The sequence below is a fragment of the Protopterus annectens genome, chromosome 1.part1 (assembly GCF_019279795.1).
Source record: "Protopterus annectens isolate FY-2018-M chromosome 1.part1, PAN1.0, whole genome shotgun sequence".
NCBI classification, from domain to species: Eukaryota; Metazoa; Chordata; order Ceratodontiformes; family Protopteridae; genus Protopterus; species Protopterus annectens.
Genome location: NC_056726.1, coordinates 1,226,816,474 through 1,226,835,902, shown reverse-complemented (window position 1 = coordinate 1,226,835,902; position 19,429 = coordinate 1,226,816,474). Strand labels below are relative to the sequence as shown.

Below are 19,429 nucleotides of genomic sequence, written 5' to 3'. Positions count from 1 at the left end.
CCCCTATGCAGTTGACTTTTTCCATGGAGTGGTGGTTTCAGTTTTCCTTCCTTCCCAAACCTGATCAACAAAAAAAGTCTACTTTGCAATTCTTAGTCCCTATTCTTGTTAAAGCTACTACCGGGAACCTACATTTGCATTAGACAAAAAACTTTGTCCAAAAGGGAACACACACACATTTTTTTTCTGTTGCATTTTACACTCGCTAAACATAGAAGAACTGCTTAGCGAACGTGAAATAATGGTGACCGTTTAGTTTTTTAGGCAGAGTTCCACAGTAGCTTGATATGCTGCCGTGAAGCAGCACACTCATTTTTCAGCGGGCATTACTTTTTCATACACTGCTGGAGAATGCCCGTTCTCAAATCAGAGTGTGATCTATGGATCTTGTTTAGAGAACGGGCAAACTTGACATCAACACCCTGACTGGAGAACAAACATTCTCCAGCAGGGTATTAATGCAGAACTAAAGCCTAATGAAAAACGAGTCCGCCACTTCACAGCAGCATATCAAACTGCCATGGAGCTTGGACAGAAAAAAACCCTGTGGCTGCAGTGCTTTTGCTGTTTAGCGAGTGTAAAATGTAAACAAAAAAAGAAAATAAAATTTAAAAAAAAGTGTAAGTGCATCTGTGCATGTGAGTGAAAGCGATATCAATCAAGCAGTTATTTTACACTTGCTAAGCAGTGCTTTTGCTGTTTAGCAAGTGAATAAAAAATAAACAGAAAAAAAGTGTATTTGTGTCTATGTATGTGTAGCACTGTGTTCCTGTTTGGGTGTGTAAGTGAATGCATGCATGAAAGCAGAACAGAGTGTGTGTGTGTGTGTGTGTGTGTGTGTGTGTGTGTGTGTGTGTGTGTGTGTAAGAGGGGGTGTGGGAGACACAGAATAGTGCGATCAATCGGGCCGTTACTTTACACTTGCTAAGCAGAGCTTTTGCTGTTCAGTGAGTGTAGAATAAAAAACAAAACAAAAAAAAAACTTAAAATAAAGTGTGTGTGTGTGTGTGTGTGTGTGTGTGTGTGTGTGTGTGTGTGTGTGTGTATGCTAAACTTTTTCCCTCATATTTTTAGTATGCTCCTCATAAAAGTTTGGCACTGTGGTAAATCGCTGCTGAAGCACTGAGAATTGAAATCAGAAAATAACAGCAGGCATTTGAATTTCAGACTTCATTCTCTTCAGAAAAATGCATGCTAATGCAAAACCTCTTATTCTACCAACTTGCTAAGTTTGTAATAGCAGTATTTAAAAACTGGACTGTTTTACAATAGTACCCCACAGGTTGTTTTGTGCAGAAATGGGTGTGGTCAGAGTGAATGACATACCATGCAGATTTGCAAGTGATATCATGCATACATCGCTTGTTGATTGACACAAATAAAATGGGCACCCAGGTTGATAGCAACCTGACTTTTGACCCCCATGTTGCTTCTGCTGTACGGAAAGCTTCCTACATAGCCCACCTCATAAAGTAAGGATCGCTCATCCAGGGACAAGGAGGTCATAACATCCCGGTATTCTTCCCTTATAAGGCCAGTTATTGAGTACAATGCCCCCATCGGCATGTACCTCAGAAAGCACATGCAGCAGCTGGAAAGACCACAGAGGTTTCTCACCAGGAAAATCCAGGGCCTCAAACATCTACCCTATACAGGCAGGCTAAAAACCCTGTCCTTGTACTCAGTTTCATACAGACTCCTCATAGATGACCTCTGTCTGGCAAAGCAATCTCAGACCACACTTTGATGGGACTGCTGCATATCCGCGAGTCAAGCTCCACTCAAGTAACCTGCAAGTGCAATCTCAAGCCGGACTATGACATCAATAGGACTTGTTGGCGGGGCAGATTTGTGACCCCGGGACGCCTCCCCCATCTGTGGAATATACTCCCTCTCCACCATCAAGCAGAGTACCTCATTATCCCTTTTTAAGCGCAACTTGGAAAACTAGATGGGAAACAAAAAAAATACACCCTTGGGATTGTACCCGTTTCCCTGCTGGACAGGGATTTGGGTGCTGACTTGTCTAATCACGGGCTAAACTCTTGGCTATGCTTATAAGGCCCTCAGGACCAATAGCCTAGTAAAGTACAGTTTTGTACCTACCATAAATGTAGATGTTCGAGGATCTCCATTGCTGCAGTCCTGACAAATGGGTACTCCGCTGCCCACCATCGGCCCGAATACCAAAGGGCTAGAACTGGCGTCGGTCACGGGCGCCTGAGACTGACGTAAGTACTTGTCAGTACAAATGCGCATGACCGACGCCATAACCTCAGTCTTTCTTGCCTCAGACGTCAGAATGCAAAAAAGAAAACACCACCCAAAAAACCCCAATCTAAAAAGAAAAAGGGGGAAGGAGGGAGGGAAAATAGGACTGCAGCAATGGAGATCCTCGAACATCCTATGGTAGGTACAAAACTGCACTATGTTCGTCTCCCATTGCTGCAGTCCTGACAAATGAGTAGAATCCCAGAGCAACGGAAAAAGGGAGGCTGGCCAACTAAATAGCAGGAGGAGCTGCAGACATGCCCTGTAAGACTGCAGTGGCAAACCCAGCCCTAGATCTAGAATAAAGAGGCAAATGATAATGCTTTGTAAAGGTATGTACAGAACTCCAAGTAGCTGCCTCTAGAACGTCTTTCGTAGCTACCCCTCTCAAAAAAAGCAGTAGAGGTGGCCGTAGCCCTAGTAGAATGAGGCCTGATCCCAACTGGAACCTCCTTACCATGATGAGAGTAACAAAAAGCAATACAATGGCTGATCCACTTGGAAATAGTTTGTTTCGAGACAGCTTTCCCACTTGAAGCCACAGCAAACGAAACAAATAACTGTTGAGATCTCCGGAACTCATTGGTTCTGAACAAATAATACAGTAACTGCCTATGCACATCCAAAGAATGCAAAACTCTTTCCCCTTCATTTTGGGGGTTAGCATAAAAAGTAGGCAAATGTATAGATTGGTTCAATGCCACATTAGAAACTACCTTAGGCAGAAAAGTAGGATTAGTACGCAAGGAAACTCTGTCCTGGTGAAAAATCAGAAAAGGTTCCACTGCCATGAGAGCCTGTAATTCAGACACCCTTCTAGCAGAAGTAACAGCCAATAAAAAAGCAGTCTTCCAGGACAACAACTTCAATTCAGCCGTAGCTGCAGGTTCAAAAGGAGGCAGAGTCAGCTTTTCCAAAACAAAATTAAGATCCCAGGCAGGAGTAGGAGCCCTTCGTGGGGGTCTTATATTCTTTGCCCCTCTAAGAAACTGTTTAAGCAAAGGATGTGAAAATAAAGGAGGATCACCATCATAGTGAGCAGAAATAGCTGCAGCATGCACTTTTATAGAAGAGAAGGACAAACCCTTGTCCAGCAACAGTCAAATATTGCAAAGTACAACTCAAATTAGGCAACGTGACATCAAGGCCTTTAGCTGAACTCCAAAGAAAAAATCTCTTCCATTTATCAGCATAAACTTTCCGAGTACTAGGACGCCTGGCTTCCAAAAGGACATCCAAAACTTGTTGAGGGAGCTGAAGGCCCTCATCCTCTAAAACTGAATGCGCCAGGCTGTCAGATGTAGGGATTGCACCCTGACATTGAGAAAATGATTGTTTTCTTGAGACAATAAGTGAGGAATCCGCGGTAATGGCCAAGGTGTCCCGTGAATTAAGCTCCTCAGCAGAGGGTACCAATGTTGACGAGGCCAATCCGGCGCTATAAGGATCATGCAAGGTTTGTCCCTCCTGACTTTCAACAGGACCTGTGGAAGAAGAGGCAGAGGAGGAAAGGCATACACGTGAAGGTTGCTCCGACTGAAGGATAGTGCATCTATTTTCCAGGCTTTCGGATGAAACAGCCTTGTGCAAAACAGAGGCAGTTGGGAATTCAGAGGAGAAGCGAACAGATCTATGTCTGGAGTTCCCAAGCCATGGTCAACTGACGAAATACCTGAGGATCCAACTTCCATTCGTGAGGATCCACCATCTGTCTGCTCAGAACATCTGCTAACGAATTTTGTGCTCCTGGCAGAAACTGTGCTCAAAGAGTGATGTGCAGATCCAAAGCAGTTTCCCATAACAGCATTGCTTGTCTGCAAAGAGGGTAAGAATGAGTTCCCCTGCTTGTTGATGTACCACATGACAGTTGTGTTGTCTGTTCGAATCAACACCAGTCCCGGTCGAAGTAGATCCTTGAATGCTTTTAATGCAAATTGAACCGCCAGCATCTCCTTCATGTTGATATGCAAGTGAAGCAACTCCGGGGCCAAAGGTCTTGAATCCATTTTCCTTTGAAATGAGCTCCCAGGCTGACTCCGAGGCGTCTGTCGTTAATATCTGACTTGCCTCGGTTGGGTCACAGAGAGTCCCTTGTTTAGGTGACATTCCTGAGCCCACCACACAAATTCTTTCTGAATGCAAGGGAGAATCCGAATGACAGTATCCAAATCGTGGCTGTGTTGAGTCCAAACGCTTTTGAGATACCACTGTAGCTTCCTCATATGCAGTTTGGCATTGGGAAGTACTAGAATGCAAGATGCCATGAACCCCAAGGCTTGAAGGACTGTCCTTGCAGTCAGCCTGGACATTACGGATAGCTGTTGGAAGTATAGGTGAAGATTTCTTTGTTTGTCCGGGGTAAGAGATGCCATCTGAGTAGCTGTATTCAGTCTCACACCCAGAAAACACATCTCCTGTGAGGGTACTAGACTGGACTTTATTTCGTTCACAGAATACCCTAGGCATCTGAAAACTGTCATCACAAACTGCAGATGTCGAAGAAGTTCGTGCTTGCCCTGAGCCAGTATCAAACAATCGTCCAGATAAGGATAAATTTGAATTCCCCTTAGCCGGAGAAAAGCTATTACTGGAGCCAGGACTTTTGTGAATACCCTGGGCGCAGTAGATAAGCCAAAGGGCAATGCAGAGAACTGATAATGCAAATTCCCAGTCCGAAACCTCAGGAATTTCCTGCAACTGGGCCTGATAGGAATGTGAAGATAGGCCTCCTTGAGATCCAAAGTCACCATCCAGTGATCTCTGCCTAGCATAGGCAACAGCTGCTGCAGTGTCAACATCTTGAATTTCCAGAAAGGTGTTTAGAATGGATAAATCCAGAATGGGCCTCCAAGTATTTCCCTTCTTTGGCACTAAGAAAAGACAGGAATAAAACCCCGTGCCTCTGTCCACAGAAGGAACTGCCTGTATTGCTCCCAACCGGAGCAAAGAAAAAAATCTGTGCCTGCGCTTCCAGACTTTGCTGATGAGGCACATCCGGCATACCTTTGAAAGGAGGGAATGTGTGAAAATAAAACTGGTAGCCTCGAGTTATAATGTCCAATACCCATTTGTCTTGGGTAACCAAATGCCAATTCCCTTTGAAAAGTCCCAGTTTTCCTCCTAGAGGAGCTGCCAGCAAAGCAGAGTCCGGCAGCTGAAGACACAGGTCATTGGAACTGCTTCCGAAAGGACTGACCCCTGCCCACCCCAGCAGAAGGGGTAAAAGAATTCAAAGGCCTAGAAGTAACAGGGCCCTGAGAGGAAGCCCTACCTCTACCACGCCTCGACCTGCCCCTAGAATGAAAATCCGAAGAGGGAAAAGACCATCCCTAGCAGGCCAATTCCTACTGAACTTAGGGGCTGAACCTGTAAGAAGTCCTTTACCGTCTGCATAGACTTAGCTTTTTCCTCCATTTTTTTCAAAACTGATTCCACTGGAGGGCCAAAAGAACATCAGATTGCAAAGGAGCATCCATAATGCGAGCCTTAACATGCTCTGACAAGGACTGATCTCTAAGCCAGGCATGTCTGCGAACAACAGAACTAGTAGCAGCCACCCTGGAAGAAGCTTGTAAAGCATCAAAACCACACTGCAAAGAATGCTTACCAACCTGGTCTGAAGCATGCACTAAATCCTGAAGCTCCTTACAGTCAACACCTTCAGACAAAGCATCCACTTTACATTTCAATTGACTTAGCAAATAATTCTGATACCTGAGCATATGAAATTGACAATTTAAAGCTCTCATAGCCAAAGTAGAAGAGGTATACAGTTTTACCCCACCTATCCAGGGCCCTAGCATCCTTGTCCAGAGGAACCGGATTCTTAACCACAGAAGCCTTAACACCTTTGGGGCCTTGAGAAATAGTTTCTGGATCAGCCCTAGGACTCTTATACAAGTACTTGTGAGCTTCCGAACCCTGTAGTATCTATCTGGTTTAACTGGGGCAGGGGCAGAGAATCTGGGTTAAGGGCAGCCTCAGAAAATACATCCTGAACAACATCCAGTACACGGGAATAGCCAAAGGCCTGTGCTGAGGTAAAACAAGAATTCTCTCAGCCTTTACGAGAATCAGAATAATCCTGGCCATCCCACTGGAAATGTTCCCTCATGGAATGCAAAGTTTCAGAGAAAGAAAAATCTTCTGGAGGGGACGAGAGGGAGTAGCGTCCTCAGCCTCCGAATCAGAATAGGGAGGGAAATCCTGAAGCTCTTCCACAGAGGAATCTGACTCATTGGAAGACTGAACCAGACCCTCCAACTCTGTGTCTATCCTGGGCCGCTTCACAGGGGGGGGCATTGGACCCCTAATTAAAGTAATCAAATCTTCAGCCATCTTTAACATGTGCTTCCTAGGAGCTGGACCCTGGGGATTAGCACCAGCAGGGATAGACTTAGATTTAGAATGGCCTTTGCCCTGAGAAGGAGGAGGTCTAACTACCCTATGAGGGGAGGAAGCCACCGACAACAAAGAAGCACCCTCAGCCTGGCCTAACACAGGAGAAGCCACTTCCTGCAGTAACAAAGGCTCCCCTAGACACACTGGTAAACTGTCAGAAGGAGCCACTGAAGCAGTCAGTGGTTCCACAGAACCGACGTCCGGAGTGGACACCTCATCCTGTCTGGACCGCAAAGACTTATCTTTGCGCTTCTTAGAAGAACCAGTCGTCGGAGAATCCGACGGCATGTTATAATTACAACGTTTACCAAACACCAGCCTAGCACAGTCCAACCGACGTTTAATAGTACGCTTGTTAAAAGTAGCACAAAAGCGACACCCAACAACGTCGTGCTCAGGCCCTAAACAAGGAATGCAGAGTGAATGGTAATCCCTATGAGGAATCTGTTTCCCACAAGAAATACAGTTATTAACTTTTTCTGACATCCGGCAATACTGAGGCAAGAAAAAGACAAAAAATGTTCCTAACAGGGTACTTAGCCAACTCGAAAACCGACAGTTCCAGAACGCCGAACGGCACTTGCAAAAACTGCTTCTGCTGAGGACCATGCGGCAAGAAAGACTGAGGTTATGGCGTCGGTCATGCGCATTTGTACTGACAAGTACTTACGTCAGTCTCAGGTGCCCGTGACCGACGCCAGTTCTAGCCCTTTGGTATTCGGGCCGATGGTGGGCAGCGGAGTACCCATTTGTCAGGACTGCAGCAATGGGAGACGACGAACATCTTCCTATTATCCTAAGCAACTAGTGGTATATATCAATGCAGGTTTCAGAAATTCATATTTTGTTTTGAACATTTTACACTAGTTAAAACAGTGGCATTTATAAACAAAACACAGTAAACAGAAATGCATAAAAAAATTCTTATTGTATGAGCACTGAAGCTGCATAACCTTACAAGCTATAGTTTTCTTTAATGCAACTTAGATTTACCAGTGAAAATATGTCACAGAATATAACCACAACCTTAGGTTACCAGGACACTGGCATTTATGCATTTGGACAGAGAGGACTAGAATGCAAATATGCAAAATTATAATTACAAACGGTTGGGTTACAAGCTAAGAGTACTCTGCGGGCATAGCAAGATTCCATATCCAGCCTTAACTCATCAGTTATCACTTAATTTGTGTTTCAGGCTGCACATAGGGTTGCCACCTTTCAGATGCCTAAAGTAGGACATTTTTTGTAGAAATGTGAGGTTTTGCAGGACAAAACATACCCACAGCTAGTGCAAAGGACAGAACTTCACTTTTTTGCCAAAATAAAAACTTTTTTCTAGCATTTGAGTTGCTTATGCTTTTTCATATAATATTACGTGTTTCAGATAGAAAATAACTATTTTATGCAACTATTAAAGAAAACTTAAGAAATATATTTTGCCTTAAAATCTCAGGACATTTGCCATTTTTTAGTTTTTTTTTCCAAGACACAGCTGCCCAGAGTGGGACTGTCCCTCACAAAGAGGGACAGGTGGTAACCCTAATTTTATATGGCATCTTACTTACACAGCCTCCATACTCCCAATACAGGTGTCAAATTCACCTTCAAATACTGTAAATCAGCACATTTAAAATTATTCACCCCAACACACAGGTTTTTTTAGGGAACTGAAACCAAATATTCTATTAAGGTCAAGGCCAGTCCTAAATCACAGATAACATACTCACTAAAACCACATCTGAGCAAAAAAGATTTTCAAATAAACCAAACTATTTTTTTCTCCCTCATGTCTTAACTAAGTAAGCCCACTGATGAATAATAGCTTTCAGAGAGGCTCAAGGGGAACTGTCAGATTAAGAATTTTGCCAACACTGACATAAGTAGGATATTTACATAATCAAACGCAGAGCCACAACAGAAGCAGTTTATAGCATCAGCAGTCTTATGTTAACCTGGCAACATATAAAAAATCATCTAAAAATATCATACGCATCGTCACCGAACAGTAAATGAAACACGTGTAAACGCATAACTCATTTCAGTTTACCTCCAACTTCATGATTCAGTTCGTATCAGAAAACAGTAGCCTTCAAACCTGATTGATTAACATAAACACAAATATGACTGATTTCTTTTTAAACAATAAAAAGTACACGCCATTATCTTCTTTCCATTTTCACCTTCTACTTTCAATCCAAAGACTACCCTTCCTGTTTCCTCAAATATGCGTCACCATCACTTAATATTCATTAGCGTTCGGGGTTAGCACAGTAGAAGCTGCTCTCTTAAAGTGATATAACAACATTTCTGATTCCGCTCACAGAAAAAAAAAAACGTTAGATTTCGTTGCGTGAAAAAGAAACTTAGAGGACATTTGTAAAATCTATATTTATAAAAAAAAATCAACATATATCCATAAAACATTTTTCATGATCCTAAAAGTCCCTAATTTCTGTAATTGCTGTAAACATGCGCAAATCTGTCGAATGTCCGGATTTTTGTCTCATATTTCTGGTTTGTTCTCAAAAAAATTGTGGTTTTCTAGCACATCACTGTGTGGAGTAAAGTCACTAAATAATTGCATCAGTTTGACTTTCAGACTTCATATCCTTTAGAAAAATGCATGCTAACACAACTATTGTTATTCAAACAACTTTTTTAAGTTTACAAGAACACTATTTAAAATCTGTCCCTGTATTTGAACCTTTGTCCCCTGATAATTTTAGAGTTTGTCCGCATTTCTTGTGCTAAGAGGTTGACAGGTATGGCTGTAAACCTAGTAGTTGGGCTACAGAGAGAGTGAGGTAGAGACATCTTGTATAGGAGCTTACATAATTTTGGATGCAGTTTATGATTTAACAGTACTTTAATCGTGGCATAGAGCAGTTTGTGTTACAAGACCAAGTTCTGCAATGAACCACTTTTCTTTATGTAGATGAAACCAGTATTTCATAAAACACCTAGTGAGCATACTTATAGCTTCTGAGTAGCCGCTGCTCAATGTTCCAACCTGAATTGAAATCATGACAAGGCTATATAACAGTGCTGTACAGGCAGAACATCCTCCCACCTGGTCTATCGATTTGTAATTCTCATGTCTACCCCAATTCCCTTCCCCAGAACAACATAATTATATATATAAGACTTAACAGTATTTCTTATAATCCAGGGGTTACTCAGACAGTTCAACAAAGAATCAGTCTTGGTACCCCATACCTGCATGTGGTATACCAGGCAAGTTCATGAAAAGGCTTTTTAAAGAGCTAGCTTAATTAAAACTTAAAAACTCTCTGTCTGTCTATCTGCCTTGGCATTTGTAGGAGGCTTAAAAGCAGTGAAAACGTGCAGACCCAACAGAATCGTGACAGACAGAAATAGTTACATGGCTGAGAGGTAGGAAACAGAAATGTGCTTTAATGAACATACCCCGACACTGCGATGTTATATAAAATTAAACAAAGGCACTTAGCCCTATTAGGGATCGAGATAAGGAGAGCAGCTGGGTCCACAGCTCTGAGCTGTACTTCATGGTCCATGCACTAAGGAATGCATTGTGACCATATTTCCATGTCCTCTTGCTGTATGAAATGGACAATGAGTAGCACATAACACAGCAAATGCTTATTTGCATTCTGCCATGCTATAGTTAGTTATACAACACAACTCAGTGTAAGGCTTGTACTTTGAGCTCAGTGTGCAGATATGAATGTGATGTGACTTTCTTGAATTTCTGAGTCATGTTGCTGCAAAAGTACATGTAACTTGACACAACAGCCTTATTCAGAGCTTTGTAGTGAATGTTATGAATCCCACAGATACATAAAACATTCTATAAAGATACCCAGACAGTTGTAATAAAAATGAATTTACAGTCATATGTAGATATGCTATCAATATATAAATATGAATTACAGAAGGAGTCAGTTCTGAGCACATTGCAGGTGCTGTGAAGAGAAATTCTGGCTGACATCAAAGATTGAAACAATACTCATTTCATGAACTTTAATTATACATTGACTTAGGAATGAGGTCCATTCCCATCATGCTATTAGAATCCCAAAAGACTTGTAGAAAATAAACCACGAGAAACCATAAAAAACTAGTGGGAAATGCAGTAGATAAACAGTAGCATAACAGCAAAAAATGAACATTCAAGAAGACTAGCTAATGACATTTTCACTGATTTACTGTCCAACTGTGTATGCACAGCTGCATGCATCCAAAGGACCCTTTGAAGTCAGCATGTTGGCCATTATATTTAGAAAAATCAATATTTCTCAGTACCTTATTATTTGCACAATGATTACAGCAGAGATATGTTAAGTACAGAAACACCAAAATCTTGAAAAAAAACAAAGTACAGACACATTTTTAGATATCAGTGAAACATTATACAGAGGTAAAGTACTTCAGAACATGACACCAGAAGTATGTTGGTACCAAAATGATAAAATTGTGTATGAGAGCATGAAAGGTTAGATAATTTCACAGACAGCAGTAGTATCAGTACAAATGAGAAAATGATTGCTGAAAAATACATGTTAAATCCTTATAAAACAGTGAGACAGAGCAGGAGGTAACGTTAGATACAATAATACATACAAACAAGATCAGAAGTAAACATTTTCAGTCTTGAATAAGACATAAATTGAGATTACTAAATACAATTTCAATACAATCCTGAATAGGAGAAGGGAATGTTAAGGAGCTCAGTCTGCATTCAGGAACTACGGACATGTGGAATGAGTAGAAGAGGAAGAAAATGAAACAGCCAGAGACACAGCTAGACAGGGGCTGCAGAGTGAGAGAAATGTCAGAGTAGCGCAATCATAAAGTAACTTAAGCAAGAAGTAACAAGGAACAGCAAGAGACACAGCTAGGCAGGGGCTGCAGAGTGAGAGAAATGTCAGAGTAGCACAAACACAGAGTAACTTACGCAAGAAGTAACAAGGAACAGCCAGAGACACAGCTAGGCAGGGGCTGCAGAGTGAGTGAAATGTCAGAGTAGCGCAAAAATAGAGTAACTTAAGCAAGAAGTAACAAGGAACAGCCAGAGACACAGCTAGACAGGGGCTGCAGAGTGAGAGAAATGTCAGAGTAGAGCAAACATAGAGTAACTTAAGCAAGAAGTAACAAGGAACAGCCAGAGACACAGCTAGACAGGGGCTGCAGAGTGAGAGAAATGTCAGAGTAGAGCAAACGTAGAGTAACTTAAGCAAGAAGTAACAAGGAACAGCCAGAGACACAGCTAGACAGGCTGCAGAGTGAGAGAAATGTCAGAGTAGCGCAAACATAGAGTAACTTAAGCAAGAAGTAACAAGGAACAGCCAGAGACACAGCTAGATAGGGGCTGCAGAGTGAGAGAAATGTCAGAGTAGCGCAAACATAGAGTAACTTAAGCAAGAAGTAATAAAGAACAGCCAGAGACACAGCTAGACAGGGGCTGCAGAGTGAGAGAAATGTCAGAGTAGCGCAAACATAGAGTAACAAGCAAGAAGTAACAAGGAGCAGCCAAAGACACAGCTAGATAGGAGCTGCAGAGTGAGAGAAATGTCAGAGTAGCGCAAACATAGAATAATTTAAGCAAGAAGTAACAAGGAACAGCCAGAGACACAGCTAGACAGGGGCTGCAGAGTGAGAGAAATGTCAGAGTAGCGCAAACATAGAGTAACTTAAGCAAGAAGTAACAAGGAACAGCCAGAGACACAGCTAGATAGGAGCTGCAGAGTGAGAGAAATGTCAGAGTAGCGCAAACATAGAGTAACATAAGCAAGAAGTAACAAGGAACAGCCAGAGACACAGCTAGATATGAGCTGCAGAGTGAGAGAAATGTCAGAGTAGCGCAAACATAGAGTAACTTAAGCAAGAAGTAACAAGGAACAGCCAGAGACACAGCTAGACAGGGGCTGCAGAGTGAGAGAAATGTCAGAGTAGAGCAAACGTAGAGTAACTTAAGCAAGAAGTAACAAGGAACAGCCAGAGACACAGCTAGACAGGGGCTGCAGAGTGAGAGAAATGTCAGAGTAGAGCAAACGTAGAGTAACTTAAGCAAGAAGTAACAAGGAACAGCCAGAGACATAGCTAGACAGGAGCTGCAGAGTGAGAGAAATGTCAGAGTAGCGCAAACATAGAGTAATTTAAGCAAGAAGTAACAAGGAACAGCCAGAGACACAGCTAGACAGGGGCTGCAGAGTGAGAGAAATGTCAGAGTAGCGCAAACACAGAGTAACTTACGCAAGAAGTAACAAGGAACAGCCAGAGACACAGCTAGACAGGCTGCAGAGTGAGAGAAATGTCAGAGTAGCGCAAACATAGAGTAACTTAAGCAAGAAGTAACAAGGAACAGCCAGAGACACAGCTAGATAGGAGCTGCAGAGTGAGAGAAATGTCAGAGTAGTGCAAACATAGAGTAACATAAGCAAGAAGTAACAAGGAACTGCCGGAGACACAGCTAGATAGGAGCTGCAGAGTGAGAGAAATGTCAGAGTAGTGCAAACATAGAGTAACTTAAGCAAGAAGTAACAAGGAATAGCCAGAATCCTACAGGTATTCTGTAGTGTTAAGATCTTGCTATGGAATTAGGATCCTTCTAAAATATAAATAGTGTCTCTAACTTCTGAGTATACAAAATGTATTTATTTTATTTATTGCATTTGTTTACTGGGAAGGTCCACTGGGCCAAAAAGTGCCCATTTTCAGTGGAGGCCCGGGGAGAAAAGCTCCACAGTGATATATACAATATATGCAATCTGATAAAAAACTCAAATAGCAATTATAACAATTTAAACAGTGTACAGAGTTTCTGAAAAAGAAAGATTGAAAGGCAGTGCACCTGTGAATAAATCTGACTACTAACAATACAACAGAAATTATTGATACAGAAAGAGGTAATGCAACTGTATTTAAAAAAAATAATTGGCAATACATATACACAAAATAACTTTAACTAACCTTTATCTAAGCAAGAGGTGGGAGGATATAGAGAAAAAAACTTGCTGCACTATCTGTTGATTGCATTGCTATGAAGGAGTAAAGGCAGACACCATTACCAACACTGTAAAATGCTCTGGTGTATACCTTAGCAAAGTATGGAAATTGGGTGTGCTATGCAGTTATGTAATAAAATACCGAGTAAGAGAAAAGGGAAAAAGAAAACAGTACAGAAACAAATGTAAGCAGAGCATAAGTGTGTTAACTAAACTGACAGGTGGGACAAGGACTTTCTGTTGTATCCAGTTATATGCAGTGTCACTGGCCTAACACAATGTCACATTTGAGTTTGCCACCAGTGCAGCTTAGGTAGGGTCTGAAGCAATAAAGGAAAAATAAAGATAGTGTGTGGACAGCGTAGAAATATGGCTAGGGAGCTTATTTATTCAGTAGTGCCTCACAGGCAGTAACTCTTTTATAACCAGGAATTAATTACTCCACATGTAAGCAGTAACTCAATTTTAGTATTTTGAAGTAAATTATGCTACACAATAGTAGAGTACCCTTTTGCAGAGAAGATTATTTCTCAATGTTATACAGCTATGAAGTAGCTTATACTTTTAAACTACCCAAATGAATGTGTGATTTTCTCCCAATCACCAAAAGTCCTAATTAATCACAATGAATTGATCACAAGGATCAGCAAACTCCATCCTCACAACTGCCAATGTTTTTGCAATGAAGCAAACACCCCTGCACCCCCAAAGCCACATTACTTAAATATACTAACTTCATAGCTAACAAACTAATACACAGAATCCAAAGAAAATTGCACTAGGTCCACAAAGATTACTTGTAAAACAAACAATAGACCTGGGAAGGCATACAATAAAGCTCGCAGACAGTCAAATTCTCTTCCTTTAATGTCACAACCAAAGCACAAAAACAAAGCTCTGCATTAACGTTCTGAATTACGTTTTCGTTTGTAAAACTTCATCAGATGTTGGCTGCTGACTCTCACTGTATGCTCCTTACTGTTTTCCTCCTGGCCTGCAGGAAACAATCAGCAGGCCAGGGGGGAAACAGTAAGGAGCACACAGTGAGAGTCAGCAGCCCACATCTGATGAAGTTTTACAAATGAAAACGTAATTCAGAACGTTAATGCAGAGCTTTGTTTTTGTGCTTTGGTTGTGACATTAAAGGAAGAGAATTTGACTGTCTGCGATCTTTACTGTACGCCTTCCCAGGTTTATTGTTTGTTTTAAAACTAATACACAGGCCACACAAGTTGTGATCTCACAGTTCCACTTTTAAAATAAACACTTTGGGGAATGTTAGCATTGAGGAAACAAGACCACGGAAAGAAAAGAAATGGAGGAATCAATACTGGCCACTTATTGGGAAGCCCTTTGTAGAACAGAAGGCTTTGACATGATTGCTGTTATATCTTTTTTTTTGTGAAAATCTCAACTTAAGCACCTTGATCCATAACCAACTAATCAATCCACTGCTCAACCACATTAATAACAAACAGTAAACCCTCAAGGCCTGGTAACTGATTGAAATGTTGACTCATTAGTGTGAATTCCAGAACGTCAAGACTAACTGAAAAGACAAACTTACACGTACTAAGACTGACGTTGCTGTTTCTTGGAATAGTTCCTTTTCTCTGAGGTATGGTAATCACAGAGCTGGCATATGTAAGTTTGGGGGTGGGGGCAGTGCAGGGCAACTTGACCTCTGCAAAAACATTTTTAAAGGAGAAAAGTTATGTTCAACATTCTCTGTTCTCCTGTATTTTCTGTCTTATTTTTGACATTTCAGGGGTTGGTATATTGAGTTTCAACATTTCAACTGGGAGCCTCAATCCTTACCAGAGAAAGATAAAAAATAATGACATTATAATCATTACGACACTTCCACTTCAAAAAGTCAAAACCAACAACATGTAAAGTGCACCAATTCAGATAGCTCACTTCACTGTCCTTCAGTTTCTACTGCCTTACCAAATACTACTAGATAATAAACTGCAAATAAATAAATGCTGCTAACTAATTAAACTACCACAAAAATCCTTTCTTCTACCACTTTTAAAGCAAACTGCAAACCCAACTTCTTAGCCCTATTCATGATTTACTCCTTCTGAACACCCAGACCATATTACTTCAACACCTACGTCAGCAAAGCACTCAAATCTAGTCATTCCCAACATTCAGCCCAATCCTTGCCCACTTCAGAGGAATCCCTTACAAATCTCTTTACCACTACATTACCTCAAAAACCTCTCCTGCGCCCTGATCAGTGCCAACAGTGTAAGAAACGAGTTAGATCAAATCAGGTTCTTCCTTGCCACCCACTCCCCTGACATGGTTGCCATTTTAGAATCCATTCAGATTCTAACTAAACTGCCTCCCAAATCTTCTAATGACCAACAGATTGCAAAAGCATACTTTTTACCACCTTACTCATTTAAAAAAAGACACATTCACATTCTAAGTGAAATTCCACCAAACAGGCTTTAACCTAAATGTCTTTGGAACAACAACACTAGATATTTCAGCATTTCCTGGTAATCCATGGACTACTTCATGTTGTAAAGGAGCCAACAAGACCAAATAACAAAACAAGCCACCACTCTTTTTATAGACCTCACACCCTGATTACACCTCTGCAATAATTATTCTTCCCCCTCACTTTTAGCAACCACTGCCTCTTAACTTTTCAGATTTAAAATGTGAATCTCCTACCCCCAAGATGATCTAATTTACCCCAAGTCACCAGGCAATCTCTCTAGATATCCTTCTCACCTGTCCATCATTGACTGGACCCCAGTGTGCACTCTGACTGATGCTAACACTTCTGCAATACAACTTTCACAGTGCCTTCTCTCCATCCAAAGTACCTATTTCCCTATTGCTACCAGATTTGTCAAGCACAAAACAACCAAATGTCTCTCCAAAGAACTTGAAACACTAATGCACCTTCATAATGAGGAATGACAAATGTGGAAAATGAACCCCACATCTTTATAAATTACACCTTCCTACACAATACTAGAAAACAAGCAATTTGCTAGGTTCAAATCCAAATTTGTGGCCATAAAACAAACCTCTATATAGCATTCATCAAAAAAGTTATACCAAGAAGTGAACAGCTTTACATCAAGGATACCATTCAAGGAATACTCCATAAAAACCTACCTAACATGTCATAACATGAAGGTCCAACAACCTATCACCCTCTGACTTTCTCAAGGAATTCTAAACTTTCCTCCCAATACCACACAACATTCATCTTGCTGTATTCTGACCCAAACCCCCAGAATACCCATCACCCTTTTTCTTCAGTAGAATTACAGATAAACAAATCATATCTTTACTAGAATAAGCTACACTTAACTCACCAATGGACTCTGATACTCTGTGCCCATGCTTTATATATTACTGTAGAAACTATTTAGTTACAGTCTAATCCACATCTATCATATTTGCCTTACAAGTAACCCCATAATCTCAGTATGGAAATCAGCACTTGTCACATCACTCCCAAAGGAAACTAAACTATCTAGTACCAACCAATACAGGCCAGTCTCTATACTATCCACACTACGTAAATCCTGTAAAATCTAATTTAGTATCAACTAACAACATGCCTTCACAACCACCACCTATTTCCAACAAGCAGCATTGGATTTGGTCAGGCAGTTGTATCATGAATGCTGTGTGGACTCTGATGATTACTTCACAAACATGGACAGAGACAACCTTATTGGAGATGCCATCATTGACTTAACCCATGCCTTTGATATGGTTAATCACTCTATTCTACTAATATACTATATAGACATTGGCATCAGCCAACAATTCACTCAGTGGTTCAATGACCACATCACTAACACATCATGAGAGTGGAAACTGGCTCTGTCCTATCACAGACTGCCTCTGTTCAATCAGGAGTTTCACAGGGTTCAGTGTTTACCATATCATTTTCCATTATATTGACTGCTTAATCAGCTTCTCTGTCTGCATAATGTCACTGACTACTGAGTGTTTTGTTTCTATCCCGTTTCATCCTAGCACATATAAGTAATACAGATTGATATTTTGCACTTTTCTTACATTACCTTTGTGTGATGCTGCTGTATTGCTGAATTATTTGTTGTATTTCTGAACTTTAACATTGTAAAGTGCCACTGTATTTCAATTATTTTAACTGCTAGTTTTCTGTACTATAGCCATCTCATTCTAGGAAGTGTTTGCTGGTTAATTTGTTGCCAGTTCTGTAATTTCTGCACTTTGGGTTATCTTTGTGTGATTTTACATTAAGAAAGGTTTGGTCTGTACACTAATGGTAGTAGAGGGTAGCCTGCTCTGCTTGGGAAACACAGAGGAAGACTTCAAGTGTGTTTTAGTGATTAGCCAATGAGCTATTTTGCCTTCTTAGTCAGTTTCTCTGTCTATATCATTTTTTTTTTGTATTTGAACACTGCTCATTGTGCAACAGCACTTACCAATGCCCTGTGTGACACTCACAGCCCAGCTAGCTGGATTTTTGTAAATAAGCAAGTCATTTGTGAATATTAATATGATTCATATGCTTGCCTTACGAATGTAAGAGAACTATATGTTATGTGTATGTTAAACTACTGTTGCAGAAGTGTGTGTAAAGTACTGAGCTAAAATGTAACCACAGTATACCATACTGGAAAAGAACAGAAATGTATATAAACTATATATCTGTGCAAACTTATGTTTTAATAGTAGAAGCTGTAACATACAGAGTTAACGTGCAAAACTTCAAGAAAATAAGTGGAAATTGTTTTACAATTGTGTTATCTCTCAGTAAGCAAACACAATGCCTAGAGCTAGTTTTTCTCTTGTCTTGAAAGTAATTTTAATTACTGGGTTTAAAATGTAAAGTGTTTCTTGCTTCCTAACAACTGCACATCTTAGAGATATATACTTCTCACACATAGATGCTAAAATTCTTAGTTTCTGTTAGCCTGGGAACTGAAGGCAGGTGACAAAGAGTGAGGTCATCCTGGCTAACCCAGCCATAATATGTGATATTAATTTAAGAACTCTGTCAGAGAGAAAGACTGTGCATTTTGTATTTTGTTTTTGACCTGGAAACATCCATCTTCAACACTTCTGCCTTGCTAATAGTAGGTAACTAGGGTACAGTAACTTCTTTTAGATAGGAATATAGTAAATATTAGTTTAGATGTTCTCTGTATTTATTTGAGATCGTCCTGCAATGTTGTTTTAAAATATTTCCTGTGATTCTGAACTCTGTAGTTACTATGCTACTGGAGTATTGTCTTGTTCTTTTATTATTTATTATTAAATATATTTAAACCTTTTAATTGTGGCTGGTTTGTTTAGAGATATTTAAGCTCTTAGACTACTTGCATATGCATTTGGTGACACTGTACAGGACACTCCTAAGTAGCCTTGCTATTGGTCACACTTACCATTTGGATAATAGTAACATTACACAATAGGATTGGTCACCCTGTTGTAAGGGCCTTAGAGTAGCTGATAAAGACCTGGTTGGTGACAGTGACAACTACCTTATGGTCTGGGCAGAAGGGGGCATAGCTAGTAAACCTCTGCCATCCTTTCTGAGGTGTGTGTGTTTGTATATAAATCAAATCTCAAAGTGTGTGTGTGTGTGTGTGCGGGTGCGTGCATGTGTGTGTGCGTGCATGTGTGTGTGCGTGTGCATGCGTGCGTGTGTGTGTGTGTGTGTGTGTGTGTGTGTGTGTGTGTGTGTGTGTGTGTGTATCTGTGTTGGCTACTTGTGCAGGGATACAAAGCACTGG

At 40.8% G+C, this 19,429-nt stretch overlaps 1 protein-coding gene across 2 annotated transcripts in view; it reads right to left on the bottom strand.

Annotated features, from left to right (window-relative positions):
* The window catches only part of LOC122809467 (gastrula zinc finger protein XlCGF57.1-like), a 203,599-nt gene extending 194,718 nt beyond the window's left edge, over positions 1 to 8,881 (bottom strand). For both annotated transcript variants that reach the window (XM_044081004.1, XM_044081013.1), the window contains exon 1: positions 8,723 to 8,881. In XM_044081004.1, the coding sequence (XP_043936939.1) occupies positions 8,723 to 8,734 (12 nt within the window). In that variant the 5' untranslated portion in view covers positions 8,735 to 8,881. The remainder of the gene's footprint in view (positions 1 to 8,722) is intronic.
* Positions 8,882 to 19,429: the final 10,548 nt, after the last annotated feature.